General features: G+C 39.5%; 2 protein-coding genes and 1 long non-coding RNA gene across 6 annotated transcripts in view; 1 reads left to right on the top strand and 2 right to left on the bottom strand.

Moving 5' to 3' along the window:
- Positions 1-12,248, top strand: part of Cnksr2 (connector enhancer of kinase suppressor of Ras 2) — a 262,226-nt gene extending 249,978 nt beyond the window's left edge. For all 4 annotated transcript variants that reach the window (XM_077794034.1, XM_077794033.1, XM_077794032.1 and 1 more), the window contains 2 exons: positions 7,623-7,819; positions 10,853-12,248. In XM_077794034.1, the coding sequence (XP_077650160.1) occupies positions 7,623-7,819; positions 10,853-11,068 (413 nt within the window). In that variant the 3' untranslated portion in view covers positions 11,069-12,248. The remainder of the gene's footprint in view (positions 1-7,622; positions 7,820-10,852) is intronic.
- Positions 1-19,143, bottom strand: part of LOC113191597 (uncharacterized) — a 44,827-nt gene extending 25,684 nt beyond the window's left edge. The window contains exon 1 of the long non-coding RNA XR_003301909.2: positions 17,032-19,143. This is a non-coding gene — a long non-coding RNA (uncharacterized LOC113191597). The remainder of the gene's footprint in view (positions 1-17,031) is intronic.
- On the bottom strand, positions 13,943-16,757 carry Klhl34 (kelch like family member 34). Its single transcript, XM_026401380.2, has one exon. The coding sequence runs from the start codon at positions 16,153-16,155 to the stop codon at positions 14,215-14,217; it is 1,941 nt and encodes a 646-aa protein (XP_026257165.1). The 5' UTR covers positions 16,156-16,757; the 3' UTR covers positions 13,943-14,214.
- Positions 19,144-27,140: the final 7,997 nt, after the last annotated feature.

The raw sequence follows: 27,140 nt of genomic DNA, 5'->3' as shown, positions 1-27,140 counted from the left end.
GTTACTGTGTATGTTTGGAAGATTGGCATTTCAAACAACCAAACTAAAACAAAAAGTATCCCATTTATGGCCACATAGACTTGCATGCCAACAGAAAGACATTATGGCATTAAAACCATATGCAGTTCTAGCCATATTTTTCTATTTTCTCCTCATGGGTATTGCATGATGGTATTTCTAATACAAATTCTAATATGCTTTGGAATAATGGCACTCGAAGGTCTTTCATCATATTGTATCACTGCTTTATCATATTAGGCTAATACACTGCGAGAGTTGGTAGAACCTCTCCATGCCAAATCGGATCCACTTCTGTTGGCACTCAACCCATTGGACTCACAGATTGATAAGCTAATGTTTAGAGAATTTAGATCGGAGAGAGTCGGCACGGCGCAGACTCAACATCAACCTCTTGCAAGCAACTAAAATGGCCTCGTCCTTGCTGTTTATAACAGAAAACAGACTTGTAAAAAGCTTAGATCATCAAGTGTTTTTGGATTGGGGGCCTTTCTACAGGGATATTAAGAGGGGCAGGCCACTCTTAAGAAGAATTCGAGCTATCTACAGTGGGACTAGCATAAGATCAAAGCCAATCAAGATGGAGCACAGTAAGAGAAAACTGCCCTTTCTGTGGGAGAACAGAAGGGGAAAGGGTCTTGACTGGGGAAGGGCTCTGTGTGGTGACACCTCAGTTGTATTCTCCTGACACCAGGAAATGAGAGGGATCAGCTTCAATAACTAGAAAATCCTGGCTGTTTAATGGACTCTTCGGTGGCTTCTTTAAGGCAAAGCAGAGGAAACAAATTCTGTATTAAGTGTATTTTGCATTTTTAAAACTTGACATGCTGTATTGTACTAAATTAAGTGTAATCTATTAAGGCAAGGTATACACAACTTGCCCTGAAACTTAATATGTTTATTCTATTATAAAATGTATTCAGGTGCAACACAGAGACTGCTTTTAGTGACACTAATGAAGGAAATTCCTTATACCAGGCTTTATTAGACTCCTCAGCTAAAATCCTAACTTTCTCCTTACTTCTTGGCACTTGTATACAAGTGGTGTTGCCTCTTAGGACAGGCATGAGCTATTCTATTCTGTAAAATATTCCAAATCTGTAGGCTGTGGTTTTCATTTTTGAAAAGTATTTTGTCTGGATGTCTTTCAAACTAGCTTCAGATATTATTTCATATAATGTAACTGGGACCCCTATGGCTCAATAGTGCTTATTTTTCTTGTGGTGAATGTGAAATTTACTTTAGTTGGATAGATACACTGTAATGATTTCAATGCTAATTAATGGATAATTCATACTGTGCAATGAACAGAAATTTAACATTGTATTTTGAAATGTTTTTTTTCTTCCTGTTGCTACAGTGTGTGGTATTGCATAATGTGAATACCTGTAAAAATATAAATTACTTAAAAATAAAAATATGACCAGTTGGTATCAGATATCTTTTTAGATAGCTAAATAATTTGCTAAGTATGCTTGATAGTAAATATCTTTCTAAAAAGAAGTAATCTATGCTTCTTTCTCACAAATGGAATTTGTGTTGTGAATAAAATCACATTGATCTGCCTTACAATTGCCTCTGTGCTCTAACCATTTTAACGTGTTTTTAAAAAAGATGGTTCTGGTATGTAGAATTCCATCAAAAAGCATTTTATTGGCATTTAATATTAATGGAATTGTTTTGGGTCATTTTCCCTGTTTAAGTCATAGTAAAATTTTATGATCTGAAGAATTTTAGTTTTTTCTCATCAAGGAATTTGGTGACTTTACCTTAATTTTCAAATATAATCATCCCTTAGCTTGAGTTTTTAACTGTCCCAATTATGAATTCCTGCCTAAGAGTGAGGCACCTTGACCTCCATGTCTATTGTTTAAATTTTCTAAATTCTGTGGATAAATCTAGACTGCCATTTATGCTTATGATTGTCCTTCAAAGAATCTTCCCTTCTTTGGGTCGATAAATCATTACTAAAGATATCATGGTTTTGCCATCTGAACTATTTGTCATAAAATCTATTGTAATACCCTAAAAATTTGACCAAGACATATTTGTTATTAAACCACAGAATTTGGCAGAAATTCAGAGAAAGAAGTGTAGAATATAATCTAGCTCTGATTGTTTCCTCACATCTGTATGGAAGTAAGCTTTAGTGATACACCAGAATTGACAGACATGAACACAGGCCATACTTGATTTTTGTGAAATGTATTATCATTCTTACAAGTATGGTCTGTACCCATTCTAAAAAAAGAAAAAGAAAAAGAAAAAAAAAACACTTAGCAATGTTGGTAGAGTCACTCAAACTGTCCTTTTAAAAGAAGGGATTTTTCTTCACTAAAATCAGTTTTTTCCATCAGAGAAATTGTTACCAAATAGTAATGGTTTGGCATTGTTATTTTGCCTAGAAGAAAATAAATAAATGACTTTTAATTGTGAAATGGGTAATTGATTACAGAGGGAGAACTAAAAGCTAGATTTTAAAATCTTACACTTTTTTCAGATATAACAAATTGCCTTCCCTTCTCCACGGTTATACAGTGCTAGGCATAGCTAGTTGAGTTATAATAAAAGCATGAATTAAGAGAGCTAGCATTTAGTTATACAACAATTCAAATTACAGTGTAAACCCTTCAATAGTTAATCATATTCATCATAAAACCTACAAAGACATTAAATCCATTTAAATTTTAATTGTCACCTTACACATAAATAAGTTATTCTTTGTAGCATGCTACTGAATTAGTATTCATATAAAATATTCCTGTGGTCTCAATGCAAATGCTAATCACTCTTTGTGACAAGAATAGTGTTCTGCATACTTGATATCATTAGCCTGGAAGACTTAAAGTACTCTGTGGTTACAACCACAGAGTTGTAACAAATGCCTCTCAGATTTGACTGGTGACTAATACTACTATGTCCAGACTTCTCTCCCATTTGTGATTTAACCTTTCCCAACCTTCTGTGCTTATTACACAGCTGTGTTGTAGAAAAAAAAAACTGTTTTCCACGAGGACATCATTGTCCAATTTTAAAAGAGCACAATTCCCTTCTGAATCATATACTAGAAACCATTAACCATTGTTGGTTTAGTACCTCAAGAGCCCAATTAGTATGCTTATGGTTTCATTTTCATATTTTACTCTCCTTCAACATTGCCATTGCAGGGGCAGGGAAATTGAGAGGATACCAGAGTGAAATTTGGGGTCACTAAAGTTTTATTTTTATTCTTCTCTCCTTAATTTTCACCAGAGAAACAGGAACAATATTACACAATAGGCCTTCCTAACAATTACATAGTGACCAAATAGGCTACATTCTTTGGAGTACTTTGTATATAAAGAAAACCAACACTCCATTTGAATTTGTTTAGTGCACAAAGCACTGTGCCAGATAGAGAATGGGAAGTTAAAACATGAATGACACAAATTTCACTCATGGGAAAATCATACAAATATAGGTCTCTGGAAAAGAGTATACAGGGTTCTATTGAAGCACAGGAAGAAAATCTTTGGAATTTCTCCTTGGGTTTTATAGCTCACCCTTTTGAATTTCTTTTCTGTATATGTCTTATATATTTATTAATATAGAGTAATACATGTACATAAGTTGTCAACAACAGATTTTTTTAACTGGTAAGGGTGCACAATCCAAGAAGAAAAAAGCTTGGGAAACCACTGAGCCTGAATATAAGGAAACACATCAACCAAAGACTTTGTGATATATTAAAAATATATTATCATCTGCTCATAAGCAGTTTGCAAGAGATTCCAACAAAGTAGTATTTTTTATTAGTTAATCTTATCTTTGGGCTTTTCTTTTTCACTATCTAGAAATGATAGGCAACCTGTAAAAACCAGACAATGATGTGTTGTGATATCCACTACATTTCTAGATTTACAATATTTCTTAGTATAGCAGAGTGTAAAAGAGATAGTTAAGAGGATCTTTTTTCACCCTGTCAAGTAAAACACAGCCAGAAATGACCCTCCCTTGGCACAGAATACAAGTTAATCACTTAATAGTGATCCTCAAATCTATCAGTTAGTGAAATTTTATATAGGAAAGGAAACTTCTTATGTGCTCTCTGCTTTAATGAAATTGGAATAAAAATGTGTGATCTGACACAGGACTAATTTACATGTTATAAATGTAAATATAATTTTGAAGAAAATGTATTCTTTCATAGGCCTGGATTTCTTAAATTAGATACAGATTAAAATGTCATTACAGCAGTGATCCACTTCCTCATTAGGAATCGCAGAAGGTTCCTATATATGTCCTGTGATTTGAATGTGGTCTAAACTTTGCCAACTTTCAGAAAACATTCATTCAAATTGCAAAAGAGCTGGTTTTCAGCCAGTGTTCCAATGGCTGAACTGGCACAATGAAAAGAAAGTCATTTGGGAAGCAGACCTCACCAAGTGCTTGCCTCCTCGTCCAAAGCAAGCTTCTTCTAAAAGAAGAAAGCAAGGTTTGAAAAGAAAGAGAAGCTTGAAGAGAAATGAGAAGGAGATGAAGAAGAGGGCAAAAAGAGAAGAAAATAAAGGTGCTTTCATATTTTCAGTTGCAACAATAGCCCCAAATGACTTAATTGGTATTCATCTGAGAAAAAAAATCAAGGAAACCAATTGAAAATTATAAACGAAAATAAAGGTCTGTTTTTGTCTTGAATGTTGAGTTCTGTGTTGTTTTGACTGTTGAGCACAGTGAATGAGATTTATAATGTGACTCTGCCCCTCACCCCCCTCCTTTGAAAATAAAAGGACTCTTTGTCCAGTCTTAAAATGTTAAATAATTGGTGGCATTTCGTGGTAGCCTGGCATCTCAGTCCCTCATCCTTACTCATCCCACTACTGTGTCTTGTGCAGTGTTGCATATGTGTATGATGTGTATGGGATGGAGGGGGGCTTTCTTATCTCTGATAGGAGCCACACTATCTCATTGCCTTGGAAATGTTTCTGTGTTCCGTCTCATTGTGATTCCTTGTTCAAATGTGCTGCCCAGAGATAAATCCATACTCAATTCTTAAGCTGTCAAACCAGATTCTTTGTAGAATTATGTTGTCTTTTGGCTGAATGCTTTTCTCTCCCATAACATCAAGAATGGGAAAAAACTTTCAATTTTTATTTTTAATAGCTATATCACTTTATATTAAAACTTCATTGATCCTACTAAAAGTAAAACTACACTGAAATCTTATAAAAATCAGTAATCTGCCCCAGAATTTCACAATGTTAAGAGTAAGGGAACAAAAAAAACTGGGTCTAATTAAAACACACACACACACACACACACACACACACAAATACACACACACTAAAGTGTTATGTAATATGGATAAAATTTTTCTTAAAATGGCAAATTTGCTATGTAAAAGTACTTTTGCTTCCCTTAAATCCTAACACTGTAATCTGGACCTCTTTTCCCCATCACCTTCCTTCTCCTTTTGAAAAAATGACAATACATTAGGCTACCTGGTTCCTTAACTACTACAGTATTATCGTATCTGGTAGGCCTCCCATTTCTACTTCACCCTCCACTCTATGAAATTAAATCTGGCTTTAGATGTAGTGTTGCCTAAAGGCAAAATGGATGATCACTACTGGACAATTCTTTGGGGTCCTTTCCTGGCCTATGATTTTATGAAATGGAATTATGCTGTTTAAATGTATCCTTGTTTTTACAATTTCATTTAGTTATTCTAAATGACCATATGATTTTCTGCCTTCTTTGTTTCAAAGCATTCTCAATTTAAAAAATCTCATTGCATCCATCATGCTTTTAACCCACAAAGCACTCCTTCCTTTTTATAGTCTTTCATTCATCCATCCATTGAAAGAAATCCTGGAGCTGTTGAAAACATTGAAGGATGAGCTAAGAAAATTTAAAAATCTGTTATTTAAATGGATTTTTGTATTTTCAGATAATAATTCTAATTTAGATATATGGTTAGGAACTTAAAACTCATGATAGAGGACTTAGTGATCACATATGCTAATGGATAAGAAGGAATTTTTTAATGGAAAAACTTAATGATCATACCTACCATAAGTTGCTAACCTTAGTAGCAGAACCAGGATATAAATATGAAATTTAAATAAAACTACTCTTTGATCCTAAAGGTGATCCTTTAAAATTAAGGTGCTGTATTTTGGGGGCATTGGGGGCAGTTTTAGATATTATTTTTTAAAAAAATAGTATGCTACATTTTAAGGGAGCCTCTTAGCACCTAATGTTAAATACATAGTTCAAATAGTTCCTTAAAAAATGGCAGTATAGAATTTTTCTTAAAATCATGATTTCTGGGGCAGACTGCCCAGTTACAATTCTAGCTGCCCCACTTATGAAGTATGGCCGTGAATGAGGTTGTTTCCTGCTATGAAGTGAAGATCAAATATGCCTGCTCTTAATATTATAGTGAGGATTAAATGAGATTGTGAATTAAGCATTTACCTTACTGCCTGACACACATGAATGTTAACTAGAACCATTTAGGAGTTTTTTTTTTTTTTTTTTTTTTTTTTGAGACTGTGTCAGAAAGCCTAAAATATTCACATGAACCATGGTAGAATAAATAACATCCCATGTTTACTCTTTTGGACAATATAATGACTATACCTCAATTTTGATCTTATTAAATATGATACAGCCCTCTCTATCACCCCAAGCAAAGTCTAGTTCTTCTTTGGTTATCATTATGATAAACAAACTTATATGCTTATCACTGATATAACATCAGAATTCAGGTAATTAAAAAATAAGGAGATTTATTTGTCCAGCTGTATCTAAAGTCTTTACCTGAACCAGTCTCTTAATTTTTTCTCAAAAATATTTAATTGAAGTATTTTCTTCCCATGTCTTCATAAATATTAAGTAGCTTATCTTAGTACATGTCAAATTTTTTCCTTATATTTGCATATAAATATATTCCCATGTTTCACTTTAATTAACACAATATTGATGACAATTTACAATCAGCTACTGTAGTTATATTATTACAATGCACCAAGCATTACTATGTCAGTTATATGAAACCTAATAGTCCATAAAACTACTGGAAGATTTTTATAATCAAATGTATGCTAATGATGCCATTTCATATTATGAAGTCTAGAAAAATGTAAAAGTCAGTATTGATAAACCAGGAAAGCTCTATTAACCAGCATTTCTGTGCTTATCAGTATAATCATAAGGGATATTCACTGATATTCTTTAAAAATGAAATTATGTACAAGATTATTTCCATGTTGCATACCTTTTGTACTCTAATTCTTTGAACTTAATGGATTCAAGATATAATATGGTAATTTGCTATCAAGAGAATATTTGGTAATCAAAGAATCCTATTATTAAATCATTCTAAAACAATTAGTTTCCCATAGCTAATCTAATATTACCCAATGTAACTAACAGCTATGGGGTGTTTTGGGGGGATTTTTTTGTTGTTGTTATTTAAATATTATAGTGCATTCCCAATCATTCATTATCCTGTTTTTCAAATAGTTTTGATTTTTAGTAGATTTTTCAGAGTAGCAAATATTGTTTGTTACAGTGGATTTATTTCTCTTTCTCCCTCTCCACCCCCCCCCCCAACATTACAGGTGAAAGTAGGGAGGAAAAGTTAGGAGATTCATTGCAAGATTTATACAGGGCACTGGAGCAAGCCAGTCTGTCACCACTAGGAGAACATCGCCTTTCAACCAAGATGGAATATAAGCTGTCATTTATTAAAAGATGTAATGATCCTGTAATGAATGAAAAACTACACAGGCTGAGAATTCTCAAAAGCACTTTAAAGGTAAGACATTAATTGAAAAGAGAAATTTTTCTTAGGAGATTCATTCTTGAACTGAAAGTGAATGACCAGATACTATAAATCAAGCAATACAAAATAGGGAACTGGAGGATGAAAGAGATAAACAATAAGAAACTAAAACTGAAGTTGAGCTGTCCTACATCATAGTAAGTATATTGAAAAAGAGATCATGTTAAGGTTTCATTAAAGTCTGAAAACACTTATGAAATGTTATGTGACTTAGTTCTAGGAGAAAACAGGATGTGTGATTATTTTTACAAAAAACATAGGGCTAGTATTATTCCTCAGTCTTTTGATTCCTAAGATAAATATGCATTTGTATAATTATTACAGATGCATGAAAAATGCAATAGTTGATGCTAATTTAATTAAGATAGTTTGTGAATATTTCTTGCATGAACTACATATAGCACATTTGGAGTGAAGCCACAGTGATTCATGTTCCATGTAGAAATTGCATAATTGTTCTATTTACACTATCAGTTCACAACTCACATATTACTTTCCTATTATACATTTCTATAAGTGCTTACATTGTTCCCCGCCTTCTTATTATGCCACTCCCAGACTAGGAAGGAGGTGGCAAGGACAAGGGACCACTAAAGAGACAGGAAGTTGAAGAAGAGGGCAAACAAGTGAGCCTCCCTCTCACTGTGTGCATATGGGGGTAGGGAGCAGAGGGTTGGAGTTGAGGGTATACCACATCAAAAACCTGATCAGGCCCTTTGAACAATCAAAACCAAAAATAACTTTCATACATAGAATATAGCACAATATTTTTTAAAAAGAAAAAGTCATTGGCTTCTGTGGGAAATATTTCAGAAATAAGCATGCTGGTAAGGTTTTGTAATTTTGAAATATAGGTAACTACCAAAGAGATAAACTAAATAAATTATTTTGACAAAATTTCAGGTAATAAGCAGCCCTGTTTTCAGTCAATTAGCTTTTTTGGGGGGGCCGGGTGCAGCGGGAAGGTACCAGGGATTGAACTCAGGGGCACTCAACCACTGAGCCACATCACCAGCCCAACTTTATATTTTATTTAGAGACAGAGTCTCACTGAATTGCTTAGTACCTTGACATTGCTAAGGCTGGCATTGAACTCGAGATCCTCCTGCCTTAGCCTCTGAAGCTGCTGGGATTACAGGCCTGTACCACCATGCCCGGAAGTCAATTAGCTTTTTTTTTTTTTAATCTTTTATTTATTTATTCATTCATTCATTCATTCATTCATTTATTTATTTTAATTGTTGATGGACCTCCATTTTATTCATTTATTTATATGTGGTGATGAAAATCAAACCCAGCACCCCACACATGCAAGGCAAGCGCTCTACCACTGAGCCACAACCCCAGCCCTCAAGTAGGGTAGTTGTGCAAATGTTATTGCAAATCTATAGGAAAACCTAATGGTAACTTAGACCATGATTTATAGAGTCTATAATATTCATAAAAATAATTACAGTGACCAACTCTATACCAAAGGTATTCTCCTTCTCCTGTTTTATATCCCCACCCCACCCCCCCCAAAACAACATTTTCTTCCAGTGACACAGAGTATGAGCTACTGCCAATGTTCAGTTCAATAAGTATTGATGAAACATTAGGTATGTGATGCTGTACTTGACTATCTGGGACAATGAAAATGAAAAAGTCTCTGTAAAGAAAACACCCTCACTTGTAAAAATGAACTACAGAATCCTGTAATTTTGCACGTGGAAAATTAATAGGTTATCAGGTGGGAATGTAGCTCATTGGTAGAGCAATTGCCTAGCATGTGCAAGAGAGGCCTTGGGTTCAATCCCCAATGAAGGGAAGAAGAAGGAAAGGAGGGAAGAGGGAGGGAGGGAGGGAGGGAGGGAGAAGATTTTATAAATTATAAAATCTTCCATTATGAAAGGACAACTGATCAAGCAATCTCAGTTGTGCCTAGTCCCTGGACATTTTTAAATATTTTTTAGTTATACATGGACACAGTATCTTCATTTTATTTATTTATTTATTTTTATGTGGTGCTGAGGATCGAACCCAGTGCCTCACACATGGGAGGCAAGTGCTCTACCCCTGAGCCACACCCCAGCCACCTAGTCCCTGGACTTTTAACAGGAACTCTTACCAAGCACAGATGTCAGATCCTACCACAGGCAATTTTTACCATCCTTAGTCCCAGCCCTGTTCCATGTCCTGCCACTCACCTCAAAGACTAAACCACTTCTTAGGCTCCTTGATATATTCTTTTCCTCCCAACTTTGGCCTGCAGAGAGGCATGCCTTCTCACTTCCCGTAGAACATTTCCTGCACTTCTTATCCTTTCTTTATCTCATAAAAGACAGAACTGGACTTTTCATACTGTTTTAACCCCTTCTCCTCCATCCCACTTTTCACCTGGAAGATTCTCTTTTACCATAGTCAATAGTTGTAAGTTATGCCAAGATGAAGCTTAGTCTTCAGCTGAGTCCCAGCCACCAACGTGGAAGGGAGAGTCATTCTCCATTACAAGCCCCCGTATTACAGGAAGATAATCATAACATTCAACATTCAACTATCAAGAATTTTGTATTAGAATTCTGTATTTGTGTGAGTAGTTTACCATATAGAAAGGGAGGACAGATTGCCAAAGTAACTCAAGAGGTAGGATGTGGTAAGTCCACTCATTGGCAGGGATGGAAAATTATAGGGACATCAGTGAAAGAGAAAACCTTTTCTCCAAGTGTTTAAGGAGATTTGAGGAAATGAAAGGCTCTTAAACTGGATTTTAAAACAAAGGAAGGTTTCCATAGACAGAGATGGGCAACAGGAGAAACAAAGAGAAAAAAAAATAAATCAGTGTGGGCAACATAAGGTATACATCAGGAGTAGAAAAATTACACTAGGATTTGAGTCTAAACATCTGAGTGTGGGTATAAAAAGATGTTTTAGGAGCTTCTGGATTATTTTTTAACCTGTTAACTTTTCATTTTAAACTTGAATAAAAGTTTATCCCCATTGTAACCATTGAATTCCTTTGCTTTTCAGGCCAGAGAAGGGGAAGTAGCCATTATTGATAAAGTCCTAGACAATCCAGAGTTGACATCTAAAGAATTCCAACAGTGGAAGCAGATGTACCTCGACCTTTTCTTGGATATCTGTCAAAACACCACCTCAAATGACCCATTAAGTATTTCTCCTGAAGTAGATGTCATTACTTCCTCTCTAACACACACTCATTCCTACATCGAAACGCATGTGTAAGTGCATTCAGCCTTCAGGCCATCTAGTACCTGCTGGTATTCTGAACAAGTATATAAGGTAGTTTTTATATCAATGTGCAGGATACTTGACAAGCTATACTTTAATGTTACCAAACTATATGAAACAAACCATATATGATCACAATACCACTGTCTTTAATGAGCATTTGTATATTTTATATGCAATCAGTGCTCAGCTTATGTTTACCATGTGCAAACTCAACTATCTTTAATGACTTAAAATTAACTTTTGCAAACAATTCTGAATACAGGTGGTCTTCAAGTAGTAAAACCACAAAAAGGCAGTTTTCTATCTAAGGTCATCTTTTCTCCCTTTAAGTTAATTTTATATAAATAAGACTTCAAACGTAAATCACATTTTTTCAGGTGCAGACATCCTTGTGGGTGGGAAAGAATTTAAACCTTTTTTATATTTATTAAAATGTCCTAAGAATTTTCTTAAACATTGCACAAAGTTTAATGCTGTAGTTTTATTTTTGTGAAATGTAGGTGTGCGTACAAGAGTTAAGCAAACTAGAAGAGCATCGACATAAGAAAAGTTCAGGTATCTAATATTCGTCTTAATAGTCTATTAACTTGTGAAAGCTGGTTAATGGAAATATTATTCCAAATCTATGAGAACACTTAATGGTTTATCAGGGCAAAGCTTTGTAAGATGTTTTTGTAACTAAGACCAAAATTGAAGATAGAGCTGCTTTATTTTCTTGGTTTAAATCTTCCTTTATTTTTGTAGTGATGAAATGCTGATTGTGTACAGAAGAATTTAAGAATGGATTTTTTTAAACAGACTTAACTCACCCAGAAAGGCAGCTAACAGCTATATATATAAGTTCAGCCCAAACTCATGTTTTTGAACTCTTAACTCTTAAAAGATGACAAGGTATAAACTGAAATGAATCAACTTTCCAGTTAGTCTCCAGTCCCCCCCCACCCAGTCCATTAATTGAACTTATGTAATTATACTTCAGGAAGGGAAGTAAAATATGTTTAATTATAGGCAGATGTGTATTATATAAAGAAAACAATGTTAAAAATAAAAATGTACTTCTCACCTAAGGAGCAAGAGGGTGATGGTCAGAGAGATGTCACATTGAATTCCATGAGAGAAACAATTTAGAGGTTTTTCCTAGCATCATGAATTGTTCTATAGAGTGGATGAAGCCTATGAAAAGGTCCTCTTCATATATTTCCATTTATAAGCGTCTCGTTTTTGAAAGTGATCACAGCATGAAAATGACTGTGCTGCTTTTTAGTGTCTGGCTGCATAACGTGCAAGTCACAATTTGCTGTTTTTTCCAGGAGGAGGAAGGGACCCTCCTTTACTATTCTATATCCTAAAATCTACTTCTAATCAGCTTTATACTGTTGCCTGTACAGCTCAGTGAATGTACTTACATCTTTAAGAGTTCAGATATATGCCAGTGAATATTTTTGCTGTAGAGGAGAAAGTAAAACTCCACAGCGGGGATCTTTTTTCTTTGCTTTTGAAACCACCATTGAATCACTATCGTTTTGCAGACTTTGCACAACTGTACAGGAGAGTGGCCTTTCTACAGCACATTTTCAGTAATCCTGTATTTAGTCAAAATGGATGAGAAATCATGTATTAATGTTTGTATGGAATTTTGGGTCCAGTGTAATATTTTTATCATTTAAAAACTCTATTTGTAAAAACATTTATTTACTGCATGGATATTGATGCACATTAAATTTGTGGGATTTTGTATATGTAAAAACAAAACAAACAAACAAACAAAAACCTCTTGTCCTAAAATGAAGTGTGCTTGTTACAGGTGTTTAGACTTATTGATGTTTACTAGACCAAATGTGTATGTTAATTTAAAAATATTTGTATCTGATGGATGTGTCACGTAAACAGGAGCCAGGTTATGGCCTGTAAACAGCAAGCAGTTGATGGGAAGACTAGCTCTGTTGCTACTAAGCAGCTTCTACTTTTGTAAAGTCAGCTCTGTTGTTTAAATGGTAAAAATTAAACTAATGAAACGTTACAAGACTCGTGGTTAGCCTAGCATGAAAGAGATCTTTTAACACTATATATCTGTACAATTTATTGCATTAGTTTCAAATCTAGGAGAGAGGCACCATTGTAAACTGAAGTCAAATAAATTCAGCTCTTAATGAATCCTTATAAAGCACCTACTTTATTCATGCAAAGTCCTTACCACATTTCTTTGTGACCTAATCACACAACCACCAGCACTAGCACCACCCCAGTTATGAGTTCCAATTTTGCCACCTCCTTGTTGGCACAAGCCAGAAGGAAAACCTGTCTCAAGCTTTCAAGTATCTTCTCTGAGACCTTGAAAAATCAATCTGGTTTCCCACTTACCTACACAAATGGGAAAAACTTCACCTATTCTTCTTTCCTTTCTCTGTGATTCTTTTGGGGGAAGTGGGGAGAATCCACCAAAAAAAATAAGTTAATTATTTTTTTTTTACGAATCCAGACTATTGTTGCTAAGGTTTGCTGAAATATGACTTTAAACCAATGAATTACCTGAAGCCAGTACAAAAGCAGACTAGAGGTGGAAACCAGGGATGGAAAGATTTAACCAAGGATACTGTCTCAAAGAAAGTGCTTCTGAGATTTTTCCCCCTCTCAGTTTCCTATTTTTATGGAACTATCAGAGCAGAACTATAATTGTGGCTCTGGTTCATAAAATCATAGTTATCCCTACAATGATTTCATACTGCTTAACCAAGGCACTTTTCCTTCACTATTTATTCTGATAATGCCATCTTCTAGGAGTATTTATTACAGCTTTTATAGCCAACAATTTTCTGGGATTTGTATATAACTTTGTGAACATTTTTGACCTTTTTGTGGGGAGGGAGCAGGAAGCTATTAACTATTTGGCATCTAGGGAAACACTTTAAGAGGGGAAATAGGGCTCATTTTATTTTCAAAATACCAGTTCATTGAAGCTGATTCATATATCCTTCCACGTGACCTCTCCTGTCTCCCATTCTCAGCTGTTTCCCTTTAGCCAATGCCTCTTTTACCTCCTCAATCTTCAGAAGCCACTCTGCTATCAGAATTCCACTGTGGAAAAGCCCATCTGTTGCACGACTTTTTCCTTCATCCTCCCTGAGACAGAGACTAGATTAACCCAGCATTAAACCTAGAAAGTCTCCAGGCCCTTCCTCCCTTTCTTCATCCCCACCCTCAGTCAGCTGCAGCACCGCGCACTGTAGGCCACTCCAGGCCCAGGGCAGCGCGCAGCTGATGTCCTCCCAGCGGTCGAGGTCCAGGTCGTAACCCACCACATTACGGGTAGGCACCTGGCGCGAGTCCCGCCACTTGAGGCCGCCCAGCAGCAGCACAGTCTCCTCCACCACTGCCAACCCATAGCAGAAGCGGTCATAGGGCAGTGGCCTCAACCGAGTCCACTGATCCGAACCAGGGTCATAGCGCTCGATCTCGGAGAAGGGTTCATATCGTCCCAGAAAGGCAAACACTGCGCCTCGCAGCACCGCCAGTTGGTGCCCGAAGCGGGCTGTGCCCATGGGCGCCTTCTTGCTCCATATCCGCTCCCCAGGGCCCAGGGCATACAAGTCCCGGAGGCTACTAGCACCGCCCTCACCTCTCCCCGCCTTGCCCCCAGAGATGTACACAACATCCCGGTCTCCAACGGCCCCTGCATGGCCATGCAGCGCCCGAGGCAGCGTCGCAGCTGCAGTCCAGCGGTCCCTGCGCAGGTCGTACATCTCCACCGAGGCCAGAGCTTCACCACTAGCTCCTAGGCCTCCAACAGCCAAAAGAGACTCGCCCACCACACCGCACCAGAAGTAGGCGCGCGCTTCTCTCATGTCGGGCACCGCGGTCCAAGCGTGGAATCGCGGGTCATAACGGTGCACTTGGGCCGTGACCGCCCATGGGCCATCAGCCAGGGGAGTGGAGGGGCTGCCAAAAGAAGTCTCCCCACCCAGGACAAACAGAAAGTTACCCACGGTACACACGCTGTGCCCCAGCAGTGGTGCAGGCAGCCGCGTGAGGCTGCGCCAACGGTGGTTGTACACGTCAAAGGCCACCACGTCCTGGGTGACCTCCCACTCCTTTTCTTCCTCCTCCATCTCTTCTTCTTCCTCCTCCTCCTCCTCCTGGGGTTCAGCTGCTGGGCCTGGGTGCCTGGCTGCTACCCGTGGAACCACGACCTCCTCTATCACCGCCTCCCGCCCCCTGCGACCCCCGATCAACAAGATGCGGGTCTGGGGGCTCCGGATGCTAGTCTGTTCACAGTGTAGGAGCGGCTGGCGGGAGGGTGCTGTATGATAGTTAAGGGCCTGGATGATGAGGCCCTTGACCCGAGCGGGCAGGGCAAGACCAGAGCCTGAGTATACACGCCTTAGGACCTCAGGGGGCACCAGGCCAAAACGTATACGTTCAAGCAGCGCAGCACTGTGCGCCAGGCGCTCGGCTGCTGGCTCCTGCCGCAGCCAGGCCAGCGTCAGACCCAACAACCGGGCCTCGGGCACCCGTGCCACGTCGGGGTCACCTAGCATGGCCTTTAGGGACGCTGGATTCAGTTCCAGCAGCCCCGCGGGCCCCACACCCAGCGCAAGCAGCTCCCGCAAGTGGCGCACGATGCAGCGCTCAGCCGCGCCCAATGTATGAGCCAGGCCAAAGCGCGCTGCCACGTTGGCGGTGAAGCAGCAGTTCTCTGGGGCCAGCTGACGCTCCAGGTAGCGACCACACAACCCCAAGGCCTCGGTGACTTGCAGGTAGCTAGCGGCCTCCAGAGTGTCCTCCACGGTATCCATGGAGAGAGGCAGCCAGGCAGTGTAGATGAAGTCCAATAAGCGCTGCAGGCCGGCCGCCGACGGCACGTGCAGGTGGATCACGCGCGCCCGTGATTCCCGGGTGTGGCTCTTGAACAGCGCCCTGAAGTAATCGCTGGAGCACGCAAGCAGAGACCTGTGCGCCGGGAACTCGCTGCCCTCGGCCTCCAGTGTCACGTCGCACAAGAAGCCCTCGGCGCGCAGGGCCTGGTAGCCGGTGAGCAGCGCGCCGCCGTGAGCTTTGCAGTAAGACAGGAAGTAACTCATGATGCCCTGGGCGGGAAACAGCCGGTCCGGGAATGGAGCCAGCCGGCGCGGCTGGAGACATCCCAGGGCACGGAACCCCCAAAGCCCCTGAAGGAGTGGCAAAGGCCCTAGCAGGCCATTTTTGCCGGCTCAGCTTAAAGCCCAGGGCGCTTTCATCCAGGACCGCCCGCTGGTCGCCCCGTGCCCCTCTCAGAGAAAATCTGGTCTGAGAACTGTTTCCAGAAGTCCCTAGTAGCCGAGGACGCGAAATTTGGAGTCTTCCAGGGGATGTGGGGCTTGGTTTCAGAGGCTGTGAAGGCTGCCAGCGCGTTGCCCAAAGCCCCCTCCTCTGCCCAATTTAGGTAACCCACACCTACGCACCAGGGGCGGCGGTGGCCGCGCACCATCACCTGGAAGGGCCGAGCTGCCGGTGGCCAGCGGAGGTACAAGATATCCGACGGCCCCAAAACGCAGATGCAGCCCGACTGCGGGCGTTCTGGTAGTGTGGGGCGAGGGTTCTGACCTCCTGGTTGTGGACGAGTAGGACGGGTTCTGAGGGCACCCAGGAGGGCCAGAGACAACTGGCTACGGGGCAGAGGGGGGTGAGCATGTTCCGCGTAGAGGATCAAATCAAGGCCTAGGGGATTAGACTAGGGGACGGGGGAGGGCCGCAGGTCAGCTCAGCGCGCAGCTAGTTGAAAGCGTGATTGGGCGCCGCACATAACATGCTGGTAGCTCACAGTGACAGGAATAGCGCGCCACCTCGGTCTGTCTAGCGCGCCCCGCCCCAACTGCTGGCTGCGAACAGAGGGTGGGGGCCCAAGAGAAAGCGAACCGGACCAGGGACCTGATTCGGGTGGCCCGACTGGCCGCTAGTCACCAGGAGTGTTTCTGTACCTTGGTTATTGTTAGGGAGCGAACGCTCCTGTGAGGTGCAAGTCTCCAGAGAGCCTCAACTTGGTGGTGTCCAGGAAGAGGCGCCCTGCTGGGCAGGACGACTGTCGACCTTCTGGTGCCTGCCGCTGTGCCCGGGAAGGAAGCCCCTGGATCAGCTTTCTGCTTTAAAGAGGCCCTAATGTGTCTGGAGCTAGCGGGAATTAAACGGTGACTTTGCGCGCTGACACCCAGCAGGGCTGCTATGCACAAAGGAGACTTCCGAAAAAGGTCTCCTGGACAAATCCAGGCTTCCAGCCAGGGGCGCTGAGTAACGCTCTACTCACCTGGGCTCACCCATGCATGCGATATACTGGGCCTACTCTGTGCCCTTCCCAAGGCAGGTCATGTCTCTGAGGATGCCTCTTTTCATATTCCCCATTTGGGAATTTGCTCCCACCGCTTCGCCACCGCCCCAGCTGAGTTCTTTCTTTCCATTCTTGGACCCTGCTCAACCCATCCCTTTGCAACATGGACAAGGAAATTGTAGCTGACTTGGATTTTCTTTGGCCACTTCCTTTAAAAGAAATAATTCTTTATAGTTTTCTCTCCCTGTTTTTCCATGTCTGATCTAATTACTGGCTGCTACATCCCCAATGCCATGAAAATGAGCAGGAAGATAGCAAAGCTCCATAGAGCTGGAGCTTCTTGGGAGGACTCCTCCTGGTGAAGTTATTTTTATAAGAAACACCCAGCACAGAAATTATGACTAAAAGTACCCCAATGTTGAGACATTAGGAGAGTCTGTCCATCTCCTGCTTCCTGCTCTTAAATAACTAAATGATTGATATAACTGATCTCTCTTGCCAATTTGGAAGCTTCTGTGTGTTTGCTTTCATCTAGAATTGATTTTTCTGTTTTCTAGTGCAATTCCTCTGGCAGTCTATTTTAAGTGAACTTTTTGAAGGCATCTGAAATAACTTGTATTTCTGGCAGTTGGGGTTGTATTTCATGGGTGGGGGGAGTCTGTCATTTCCTGCTTAGTGTGCCACCAGTACTTAAAAGGTCTCCTATTAGAAATAATTCTTTAAATGCATAAAAATATTAGAAAAAGAATTTTGCTTTCAAAGGTAGAAGTGCATTATAAGTTAAATTACCAAATTACAAAGTGCAGGCAGAGGCTGGGCTGGGCTTCCTTAAACTAAAGTGCTCCAATATGAATTCCTAATGTTATAGCTACAGATGGGTTCAGAGAGGGTATATTCATTTGTAGATATTTGGATAGGGGTTAATATTAAAATTCTGGGTTCAAAAGTAAAATATCAGTATGGTTCACTTTGCACAGATCTGTATTTTGAATTTACATGGCCTTTATTCAACACAACTGAATTTTGCTAGAATGGATTTTTTTTAGATCATTTAGCCAAACCTTGTCCCTTTTCTCTAAAACCTACTTTAGTTTTAAACAATAATGACAAATGAGCCCCAGAGAGAGTATGGTTTGTCTGGATGGCTTGGATATTTAGTTACAGAATCTGGACAAGAATCCAGTGCTCCCTTCCCACTATGTGACCTTGTGTATGATAATAAAATAGTGCCACACACTTTATTTAAACCAACTATTTTGGGGTAATAAAATATGATTATTGCCTTATCAATTTAAAATCATTTAAATGTTTTTTAAACAGCATATTTTTAACCCAGAAACTGGATCACGTCACTTCAGAACTGCCCATCACTGCATTCCAGCCAAATCCAAAATGTCACTCTTCAGATGCTATTGAAAACTTTACATTTTAACATCAAAAATCCAGTTCTACACAACAAGTATGTGTTTGTTACTCACCAATATGTTTTGCCAGTGAGGATATAATGAAGTATGTTAACTGAAGACATTTTGATATTAGATATATTTATAAGAACTTATTTAGAAAATGTTTTAACTGTCAACCCAAGGAAATCAGTATCTTTGAGTAATGTTTATGTTGTGCCAGTATTGTAATTTCTGTGCAATATTAAGTATGCTAAATAAAATTTCAATGTGTTTTTAAATTGTGGAGGATGTGTGTCTTAAATTAGTTTCTAAGTCCATTTAGGCTACTATAACAAAACACACCTCTCAAGGGGTAATTTATAGTGCTGTCACATTAGGGAGTCACATATGAATTTGGTTAACATAATTGTACATGTTTTAAAAAATTCAAAGCTATAAACTTTCATGTACAATGGACATTATAATTTTTTTACAAATATAATGTTCTCTTTTAGGTAACAGAATTAAGATATAATCAGCCTACCATAGAATTTGCCCACGTAAAGTTTACAGTTCAGTGTTTCTTAGTATATTCCCAAAGTTGTACAGCCATCAGTCTCTAAATTTAGAATATTTTCTTCACCTCAAAAAGAAATCCTTTACTCTTCTGCTGTCATTTCCCTATACCATCAGCCCCCAGGCTCTAAGCAGTCACTAATATACTTTCTTTCTGTATATACTCTGGACATTCCATATAAATATTACAATACATGATCTTTTGTAACCAATTTGTTTCACTTAGCATGTTTTTAAGATTTGTCTATTGTAATGCACTTTTGAGGAATAAAAAGACTATATAATGATAATATTGGGAACCTTTTCTCAAAACCACAAAATTCTAAATTTTACCTATCAGATATTTAGGATCTAGTTTTTTGGCAGGTTAGTCCTTTGTCATTCTATCATTACTGGCTCTTTTCAATCCAATCTGCTTTCTTCCAACACATGAATTCTGGCAACCTCCATGGAAAGCCTATTATTAGAAATTGACACATTAAGTTTATTGTGAAAACATAATTACAAAAAACAACATGCATGCAGTAGGGAAAAAAATCCATGTTCACCTTTGCAAGGCCAATTTTTCATGTGTGTGAAATATATTTTGTCTTTGTAACATGCAATTCAAGCAGATGTGTGTGTGTGTGTGTGTGTGTGTGTGTTAATCATGAGTAATGTTGGTATTCTGGCCCAGCTGACAGCTCAAGAAGTAGTGTGGTGAGTGGGGAAGGGCTAGCCTTGGGAGTCAGTCAGACTTGGGCAACAATTCCAAATCCACTTACAGTTCTGTCTCATGTGACTGTAAAGAGAGTGTCTTAAATTTTGTGATTATCATTTTATTATTTTTAAGAATAGGATATTGACTCTACATTGGTGTCACTGTGGAAATAAGATTTTACATAATATATATGATTATATATAATATACATAAGATTATATATAACAGTCACATATATCCTATATTTATGTGTGTGTATACATATGTGTGTATATACATGTGTTGTGTGTGTGTGTGTGTGTGTGTGTGTGTGTGTAACTGTTCCTGGCACACAAGGTACACAAGAGATGTCTTTTTGCTTCTACTCCTTCTTTTGACTGAAGCATTCAGAAATAATACCAGAGTCCAAGCAGTCAGGAAATGTAGTAGAGGAGTGGTTCTCAATACTGCTTGTGTAACATCACCTGGGATCCTGTTAAGAAATATAAATTTTCAACCCAACCTCAAACTGGCTGAATCAAATTCTGGGAGTGGGGCCAGTGATCTGCTTTAACAAGCCTTCCCTGTGATTCTTATGCACATGAAAATTTGAAAACCATGTCCTAGAGGATTGTTAATAATTTTTGCTACATCCTGAATTTGCTAGTCTTGCTAGCAACTTATTCTAGGTGTGATGTCAATGTTTCCCCAAAAAGAGCATGTAGTCGTCCATTTTCCATTGCGAGTAACACAACACCACAGATTGCTTAAGTCATACAGAAAAGAGGTTTAATTTGACTCAGACTTCTGGAGGTACAGAGGCAAGGGTCCACAATTGGTGATGGCCTCCTTGCTGGTGGAGTCCCAAGACAGTGCAGGGCATCACATGACAAGGAGAAATAGCCAGTGCATGTGTGTATGCATATGCCTTTTGATCTCTTCCCCTTCTCATAAAGCCAGCAAGGATTTATTCAGGGGGACTCCACCCTCATCTAATCCTAATCACCTCCCAGAGGCACCATACTTAGTCTATGTCTCCAACCTCTTAATACCTCATAATGGGAATTAAATTCCAACACACAAGGTCTTAGGGGACAATCAAAACACAGCAGGAAGGAAGCCCACTAACTTCAATGGTCAGAGGTTGGAGTCCCAGAGGGGAAAAATTAGTGGCTTCTCCCTCTTGTTATAAGACTTAAAAATATATTATGGACATTTTCCCCTTCTTTACCCCCACAAGTTAACAATATTAACAGTAATTCTCTGAGGCAAGAGATAGAGCTGTGGTAACCAATACATTCTCCCAAACAACATTTGATTGAATACTCAAATCTGAAGGTACTTGTAGCACCATTTCCTATTCTGAGGTCATATTTTTAGAAATTCTTGAACAAATTGGGGGATATCCAAAGAAGCCAGGTGAAGGAGGTGAGGTATAGGAAAATTTTTCTTCATATAGGGAGCAGATGAAGGAGCTAGAGATTTTAGGCTCAAAGAATCCTCTAGAAGTTAAATGATTGCTATTTTCAACTTCCTGAGGGGTAAGAGGAAGCAGAGGTAGTCTCCTAGCTACAGAAGGCAAACCTGGGACCAACAGATTAAGTTATAAAGAGAAATTTTGCCAAGTACACATGAGAACCGCCTACCAATTTAGAATATTGAAAGAAAATGTTCAAGAAAAAGAAATAGAATGTACTAGGTCATAAGAAAAATTACAGGAGCCCTGGAGAAAGAAGAAAAGAAACTTGACAAGGAAGGGCATGGTTTAGCAAACCTTGTTGGAGTAGCACACATATCCCCTTGATCCCATTACCATTTTGGAACCCACCTACCCCAGGGACTTTTGTTCCTAGCAGCCAGCATTCCTTTGTGGGTGTCCACTTTACCTATGCATGCAAAGTGAAGTACAAGACCTACAATTTGTATCTTCCATGGACCACCCTTAACCAACCACTGAGGGGAGAGGTGGAAGCAAATGTACAAATATCCCAGATCCCTTTCCAGGTATGACTCACACCATTTCCAGAGTTCCTTTATTGATAGATCCACAGTTACTTTCTGTGGGACACTGCTTGGTGTCATGTGCTTTCTGGACCCCTACTTCTTTTTGTCTCATATCACAACCCCATACCTATCTCTTCTGGAAGTGCTTCCTAGTAAATCACTTTCTCATCTCAGGAGGAACCCCTGGCCTTGGAAAAAACACCCAAGATACACAACTGATGGATTCCAAGGAGGAGCACATGCGACATCCACAAAAGGCCACTTGTCATTCACTTGCAGGAGATCTATTGTGTTGATAGGTATGTCTGTCCAATGACACAACTGGAACCAAAACTCAGGAGAGCCTGACACCAAGATTGAATGTTTCAACCTCCACATTTCTGGTCTTTCAACACTGTTGTAGAACCTAAAATGAACTCCAGAGTCCTCTCAAATCCAGGATGCCACAGTTCAGAGCTACTGGCCACTTAAATCCTATCTGCATGTACCACCTAAATGTGAGATTTATTTGAAGAATTTGCTCTATTGAATTGATACTATTCTTTGTTATCACTATACCCTCAGGCTGGCTGTTGCCTACTATTCCCACCCACCTTCAGCTTTCAGCCACACTTCACATGGCTTGAAGCTATACTCAGCTGTGTTCTTCTCTTTCCTACACACATGCGATGGTCTCATGTCCCTTTCTTCACTCTACAACATCTCACACAGGAAGCTATACTTTTATGTGTGTTCGTGTATGTGGCTTGCCAGGGCTTGGCTGTCACTGAGCTTCTCACCTCACTTAGTTTCCAAAGCAACAAGAGAGATGCAAGCCATTGGCAGTTCCCCCCTGGAGGTGTGTTTCCCCCATGGGGACCAGCAGCATCAGCACCCTGGGAGCTGAATCAAATGCAGATTCCCAGGATACATCTTCTACCACGTGATTAAAATTCCTAAATATGGTGGGAGTGGATAGTGGCAGCCTCTTAAACAAGCTGTCTAGGAGTTTTTCATTCACTCACTCCAAAGTGGGGCTGCACAGTATGGTCAGCTAACCAGCAGCAGCAATGCCTGGGAACTTGGTACAGATGCAGACTCTCAGAATACACCCTAGACCTGCTGAATCTGAAACTGTGGATGGGGCTCAACCTTCCCTGTTTTATCAAGCTCTCTAGGTGATTCTGATGCATCATAAGATTTAAGAAGCACAGCTCTACAGTTCAAGATCCATTTATGTAGAATTTCACTTTATTCAGAAATATATCTCTTGTGTTCCAGGCATGTGAGACACTGTAGGCCCCATGAAGAGTCAGAGACCCTGCCCTTGAAGAGTTCAAACCTCAAGGAATTCTATAGCATGTTAGTGCTTCCATGTGTCATATACATTCCCAAGAAAATTCAGCCTTCATGGCCCTTTTCATGAGGTCTTTGCCCATTCTACTTCATTAAATTAGCTAAGTAGAAGAATCCAATACCAGTTCACACCAGTCCCCAAGTGACTGTTGCTAAGTTCCAGACCTCAGACCTTGTTCACAGTTTTACCAGTGGAATGGCAGGACATGCTATGGCAGCCTATCTATCTCCATACCAGTCCCACAACTCACCTCACAATGAAGTGGCTTGTCTTATAGTATCTGACTCCAAGGAATCAGCTGTCATCCACTTACTGTCATGTACAGAAAACAAAACCCATGATAATTTTTGGTGGCTAGACTTTCTTCAGAAAGACAAAACAGTATTCTGACATCAACATCAGAGTCTCTCATTCATCTTTCAAAATGACTGCATAGTGCAAAAAAAGTCATAGAATGGGAAGTTGCTCAGGTATGACAGCTGAGCGCAACCAGGCATATACTCATATAACAGTCTTGAGCTGTTAGTAAATGTGTCCAATCACACATGACTATTTTTTTAGTTGTTGATAGACATTTATTTATTTATTTATTTATTTGTTTGTTTTTATATGTGGTGCTGAGAATTGAACCCAGTGCCTCGCACATGCCAGGCAAGTGTGCTACTGTTGAACCACAGCCCCAGCCCTGTAGAGCACTTTTTAAACTATTATTGTTCCAAAGAGATATTCTACTCTTTCCTGAACTATCCCTTTGTCTGACACATGAGCAGAATGTTAACTGTGCCAATGACTTCTGCTATTTTCAGAACTCCTTTCTAATAATTCTGGCCAGTGACTAATAGGGAAAATTTCTGTACAAGATTTTGACAACAGGGGAGAGATCATAGGATACCTTGCTCTCAGCTGCATATAATCTTCTTAAAGTTATTCATAATATTAGCCTGAAAGTTGTATATAATTTGTCCCAGGTTTTCTTTCTTAATATTCTTCAAAAGTGTCTATTAATAGTCATATATACATACCTATATATATATACATATATATATATATATATATATATATATATTCATAGCAAGAAATGGTAATTAAACTGTAACAGCTCAAGTGACTATTTTCTAAGAAGTGTGTAATGTTGTCACTCAGGAAATCTCATTTTGAACTCCAAGCAGAGGATGTATTTCACTAAAGCAGCAAGTTCTACACTTTCAGAGCCTGCCCAGTATAGGACACTCAGTCACCACTTGTAAAAATCGTCAGCTCATCCTCCACAGGGGCAACTATGTCCAGTTTCTGCCCTTTTCCTCTTCTTTTTTTTTTAAGATTTTATTTATTTACTTATTTTTTAGTTCTCAGCAGACACAACATCTTTGTTGGTATGTGATGCTGAGGATCAAACCCGGGCCGCACACATGCCAGGCGAGCACGCTACCGCTTGAGCCACATCCCCAGCCCTGCCCTTTTCCTCTTCTGCCTTGCCTACCACTCTTTCCCAGACTGCTCCTAGAAGCCCAAAATACATGCCATTGCATTGTTCAGAGCACCTCTACTTCCGCTCTTCCTAAGCAGCTCTGCCTGGCCAGACCTGACTTGGAGAAGAAGGGAGCAAAATATACATGGCATATAAATTTTGCACTCTAACAATTTTTAAATGTACAGGTGAGTAGAATATGTACATTCATACTGTTGTGCAACTGTCATCATATCCAGAAATTTTTCATCATCCAAAATTGAAATTCTGTACCCATTAAATAAGTCTCCATGTCTCCCTCCCCATGCAGGTCCTGACAAACATCATTCTACTTTCCGTCCCTATTAATTTGATTATTCTAGACACTTCAAATAAGCAGAATCATCAGATATTTTTCCTTTTGTATCTAACTTATTTCAATTTGCATAATGTTTCACGGTTTATCCATATTGTAGCACATGTCAGTACTTCCTTTTCAAGACTGAATAATATTCTATGTATACACCACATTTTGTTTGTTCATTCATCTGTCCATTGACATCTGAGTTGTTTCCACCTTTTGCTTATTGTGAATATTGCTGATATGAACATTAGCATACAAATATCTGTTCAAGTCTCTGTAGTCAATTTTGCATATATACCTAGAAGTGGACTTGCTGCATTCTATACTGTTTTACACATCATTTATAGCATTCTACATTCTTATCAGCATTCTAAAAAGTTTGTATCTCTACATCCTTTTTTTTCCTTTAATTTTTATTGTTGGTTGTTCAAAACATTACATAGTTCTGGATATATCATATTTCACACTTTGATTCAAGTGGGTTATGAACTCCCATTTTTACCCCGTATACAGATTGGAGCATCACATCAGTTACACATCCACTGTTTTACATATTGCTATACTAGTGTCTGTGGTATTCTGCTGCCTTTCCTATTCTCTACTATCCCCCATCCCCTCCCCTCCCATCTTCTCTCTCTACCCATCTACTGTAATTCATTTCTCCCCCTTGCTTTTTTCCCCTTTCCCCTCACTTCCTCTTGTATGTAATTTTGTATAACCATGAGGGTCTCCTTCCATTTCCATGCAATTTCCCTTCTCTTTCCTTTTCCCTCCCACCTCTCACCCCTTTAATGTTAATCTTCTTCTCATGCTCTTCCTCCCAACTCTGTTCTTAGTTACTCTCCTTATATCAAAGAAAACATTTGGCATTTGTTTTTTAGGGATTGGCTAGCTTCACTTAGCATAATCTGTTCTAATGCCATCCATTTCCCTGCAAATTCTATGATTTTGTCATTTTTTAATGCAGAGTACTACTCCATTGTGTATAAATGCCACATTTTTTTTTTATCCATTCGTCTATTGAAGAGCATCTAGGTTGGTTCCACAGTCTTGCTATTGTGAATTATGCTGCTATGAACATCGATGTAGCAGTGTCCCTGTAGCATGCTCTTTTTAGGTCTTTAGGGAAAAGACCGAGAAAGGGAATAGCTGGGACAAATGGTGGTTCCATTCCCAGCTTTCCAAGAAATCTCCATACTGCTTTCCAAATTGGCTGCACCAATTTGCAGTCCCACCAGCAATGTACAAGTGTACCCTTTTCCCCACATCCTTGCCAGCACTGGTTGTTGTTTGACTTCATAATGGCTGCCAATCTTACTGGAGTGAGATGGTATCTTAGGGTGGTTTTGATTTGCATTTCTCTGACTGCTAAAGATGGTGAGCATTTTTTCATGTACTTATTGATTGATTGTATATCCTCCTCTGAGAAGTGTCTGTTCAGGTCCTTGGCCCATTTGTTGATTGGGTTATTCGTTTTCTTATCATTTAATTTTTTGAGTTCTTTGTATACTCTGGATATTAGGGCTCTATCTGAAGTGTGAGGAGTAAGATTTCTTCCCAGGATGTAGGCTCCCTATTTACCTTTCTTATTGTTTCTTTTGCTGAGAAAAAACTTTTTAGTTTGAGTAAGTCCCATTTGCTGATTCTAGTTATTAACTCTTGTGCTATGGGTGTCCTATTGAGGAATTTGTAGCCCGACCCCACAGTATGTAGATCGTAGCCAACTTTTTCTTGTATCAGACGCCTTGTCTCTGATTTGATATCAAGCTCCTTGATCCATTTTGAGTTAGCTTTTGTGCATGGCGAGAGAAAGGGATTCAGTTTCATTTTGTTGCATATGGATTTCCAGTTTTCCCAGCACCATTTGTTGAAGATGCTATCCTTCCTCCATTACATGCTTTTAGCCCCTTTATCAAATATAAGATAGTTGTAGCTTTGTGGATTAGTCTCTGTGTCCTCTATTCTGTACCATTG

This window comes from Urocitellus parryii, chromosome X (assembly GCF_045843805.1).
Source record: "Urocitellus parryii isolate mUroPar1 chromosome X, mUroPar1.hap1, whole genome shotgun sequence".
In the NCBI taxonomy this organism is placed as follows: domain Eukaryota; kingdom Metazoa; phylum Chordata; class Mammalia; order Rodentia; family Sciuridae; genus Urocitellus; species Urocitellus parryii.
Note: the sequence above shows the minus strand (reverse complement) of the source record. Positions and strands in the feature narration are given on the sequence as shown.